General features: G+C 46.6%; 1 protein-coding gene across 2 annotated transcripts; it reads right to left on the minus strand.

Annotated features, from left to right (window-relative positions):
• Nucleotides 1-337: 337 nt before the first annotated feature.
• Nucleotides 338-3,543, minus strand: LOC147615359 (mannose-1-phosphate guanylyltransferase 1-like). Of its 2 annotated transcripts, XM_086779444.1 has the most exons (4): nucleotides 3,318-3,543; nucleotides 3,150-3,212; nucleotides 2,094-2,333; nucleotides 338-1,997 (listed from the first exon to the last, which is right to left on the minus strand). In XM_086779444.1, exons 1-4 carry the CDS (start codon nucleotides 3,426-3,428, stop codon nucleotides 1,326-1,328), a joined length of 1,086 nt encoding a protein of 361 aa, XP_086635570.1. In that variant the 5' UTR covers nucleotides 3,429-3,543; the 3' UTR covers nucleotides 338-1,325. The 2 variants fall into 2 exon arrangements, with proteins under 2 accessions (XP_086635570.1, XP_086635571.1); XM_086779445.1 differs by lacking the exons at nucleotides 3,150-3,212; nucleotides 3,318-3,543 and adding an exon at nucleotides 2,594-3,128.
• Nucleotides 3,544-3,800: the final 257 nt, after the last annotated feature.

Genomic DNA, 3,800 nt, shown 5'->3' on the forward strand with positions numbered 1-3,800 from the left:
ATGTGATGTAAGACAAAGGAAGAAAGTGATCACTTTGCCTGGGCAGTGTTTGTCCCAGAGGCAGTGCCAAAGCACTGAGCTACCAACGTCCTTATCTAAAGTGGTGTGATCTCTATGTTGGAGCTAAGGCCAGCATACCAAAAAATAGGGGTACCTGGTGGCCAGCAAAATCTGGGCACTGGTCCATTCTCCCATGATCATAGCCTATGGCTGTCACGCATCCATTCGTGAAGAGTGAGCAGGGATGCTGTAACACGCAGAAGCTCTGAGAGTCTTCTTTCAGCCCTAAACACTTGTGCAAACACAGGTATAGAGAGAGAGTATCGAGAGAGAGATATGCTGGAAATTCAGTATATTGCTATAGTACAAAAAGGTACTCTTACACACAGCCCTAGGCTGCCTTGAATAAAAGGTGAATAACACCCAAAACTGTCCCCCTATGGGACTCCTACTGACCCAAACCCCTAGAGGGTTGAATGCCTTAACAATGAGCACATGGTCCCTTTTTATAGGACCTCTCCAAGCTTGGCCAACTCCACAGTCCACAACTTCCTTTTCAGCACTGCCCGACCAGAATATTCCCTTGATTAAGATGCGCCGGCTGCAGCCTTCCTCTGTTTCAGCCGACCAATGCTGGTTCAGCCGACCCCCTGATCTGGCTCCTAACGCATGGTCTAGAAGCCCCTCCAGGCCTTGCTCTAAATCCACCTTTGTCCTCTTGTGCTCCACTTCTGGTTCTTCAAAGTCTTTATCTGGCTGCCTTTTCTGGATCAGCGTCTGAAGTTTGTCCATGGCATTGATCATGCACATGACAGATGCCACTCCTTGCAGATAGAAATTTAATAATTAGGAATGGTTTGCAAGCCCAATAGAGAGTCTTTTTGATATATCTTGGCTGCCTCTTCCATATTGGAGAAAGTGGCCCTACCCAAGCACCCAAATCTTTGAAGGTTGCTTCCTCTTGAAGGTCCTAAGATGAACTTTAGAACTTCCCAAGCTCAAGGCCACAGATTCATCATGATTCATCTTAAGCTCTCACATTAATGCTGCATGTGATGTATTCAAAGCATCCTACCTATGCACAGATTGCGAAGTGGTAATAAAAGATTATCAATGTTAAAAGATGATGACAATGCACATAACGTACAATGATTATAGAAGTTGACAAAATCTGCCTTGAGAACAAGACATGGCTGGTAGCAGCCACCAGAATAATTTGGTACAACTGCCCAAGTGAATTGAATTTATTCACTAAAAATAAATACATGATGCCAAAGAACTCAGAGCATACGGGTCAAGAAAACAGAACAATTCTGCAATGGCGATCACATCACAATCTCCGGCTTCAAAATGCTGGATCGGATTTCCTTGTGGGGTAAAACCACTCCACCATTGCTGTAAACCTCGTCAGACAGATGCACATCTTCACCCAAAACAGTCATGTTCTCCACACGAGCCCACTGCCCAACAGTAGAATGCCACCCAACTATGCTCCCAGAGATGCATGCATGCTTCTTCACCCTCACACCTCGCATAATGGTGCATCGTGACAGACGTACCCCAGCCTCAATTACACAATTTTGCCCTATAGACACGTCGGGTCCAATAAGGCACCCCTCCCCTATCTGCGCACTCTCATCCACAAGCACATTCCCGACCACATTTGCTCCCTTCATTAGCTTTTCTGGATGATTTTTCCTCAATGAATCCAAGTAGAGGTGTAGCCCGGTTATGTAATCTCTGGGTTGCCCCACATCCATCCAGAACCCCGGCAGGACCATTGCATAGAGCTTGTTCTCCAGCGCAATCTTTGGGAACACTTCCTTCTCAATTGATGTGGGTCTCAACTCAATCCTGTCCAGCACATCGGGATTCAGTAGGTATATCCCAGCATTGATCTTGTTTCCCACAAAGGTTTGTGGCTTCTCCACAAACCTTTGCACCTGACCTGATGCCTCATCCATAACCACTACTCCATACTTCGAGGGCTCATCCACCTGACGTGGAACCATGCAAGTAAGTTATGAGTTACTGAACTAATTATGGCACATTTCACATCATGATTGAAATGACGACTATTGCAGAGTTTATACCTTTGTGACCATGATGGACGCTTCGCCTCCATGTGACTTGTGGAACGCCACCATTTGTTTGAGTGGATACTCGCTGATAACATCACTGTTGAGCACAAAGAATGGGTCACCAGATCCATCTATGAGCTTGTCTCTTGCCAGTGCCAATGGACCTGCTGTGCCCATTGGCTCATACTCCCGAGAACACACGATTTTGATGCCGAGTTTCACTTCAAATTCCTTCAGAAAGCCCAGCATAACCTGTATTCCCAGGTCAATCAAAACATGTTGTTTAGCGCTCCGTGATTATGCCTCTGTATATCATGATTACCTCAAGCCCTTAACAGCAACTCAACCACCCATTAAGCCACAAGCCTCTCATGGCAAGAAAGAGGCCCTCGAAAGGTCAAGCATCCCATACAAGACGAGGTTTGCAGAAGTGCCTTAACTGCATGTCATGTGAATAATAAGAGACTCTGGACAAGGATCTAATGAGCACTAAAGCGGGGAAGGCATCTTACCATTGGTTCCCTTCGTGAGCTCTTCTTGGGGTCCGCAGCCTAAGCTTGCCCTTCCCCCTGAGAATACATGTGAACCAATCTTTTCAAATCTTGTTGCAGGTGGCCTTACAGAGATACGGCACATCTATTGAGGACCAATCTTGTAAGAATGGAAACTTGGCACCTCCCTCATTGTGACTAAATGACCGTTTCCCACAGATTGATTGAGAGACTGATGACACCACCCACAAGACCACCCAGTCAGAGCTCGGATTTGAGGCACACAGTTGCGATCAAACAAGAACCATCCTTAGTTGGATCACAACTCAAGGGCACCAACTTTGGGTCGACCTTTCTATCCAATCTTAGCTAAATTGTTCAAAATGGGATCTGGGTTTATGAAGCTCGATCAAGAAAAGCTCCTCCATAATTCCCCTAAGGTCATATGCTACGGGGCATGCACAGTCCAATGGTGAAAGCACGTGCGAAAATACGAACCCCAGTGTGTGATTAATCACAGCTAGGACAACTCTTCAAAGATAAATCTCTGCAGAGAAAATTCCCCTTTCGAGAGTACCTCAGGCTGGTAATTGATTGCCAGCACCACTTCTTCTACGCCAATTGCTCGAAGGGCCTCGATCTGCCAGCAAACAGAGCCAAACAGAAAAATGAAAATTGCCAACAAGTGGGCTAAATTTGGGGGAATCGATGGCAACGCTAGATTTGGGGCAGCAGAGAGTTTTACCTGATGGAGGATCATGGGCTTGTTGGCGAAATCCACAAGAGGTTTGGGCAAGCTCAGCGTGAGGGGGCGGAGCCTGGTCCCAAAACCACCTACCAAGATGAGGGCCTTCATGGTGGTGGGGGGGCGGGGAGGGAGTTGTGTGTGTGTGTGTGTGTGTGTGTGTGTGTTAGAGAGAGAGAGAGAGATGGGGGAGCGTAAAAGAGAGAGAGAGAGAGAGAGAGAGACGATGGAACCGATGGCTTCACGCTCCCTCGCTTTATAACGGCGATGTTAAAAATGGTGGTCTGAATTTTTCACAACCTTGTTCTAGTCGCGTCACACAACGGGCGGCCGCCCATGTGAAATCTATTGTGCTATTATGTAGCACTATTGTAAAGACATTAGGTACCACATCCTATACCCTGTTTCATTCAATTGGTTATGCTACATTCAATTGGTTATGCTACATTCCTAAGGGTTTCCTTATCGAAACCCCCTCGCACT

Source organism: Cibotium barometz, chromosome 40 (genome assembly GCF_041138505.1).
Source record: "Cibotium barometz isolate CiBa-2024 chromosome 40, ASM4113850v1, whole genome shotgun sequence".
Classification (NCBI taxonomy): Eukaryota; Viridiplantae; Streptophyta; class Polypodiopsida; order Cyatheales; family Cibotiaceae; genus Cibotium; species Cibotium barometz.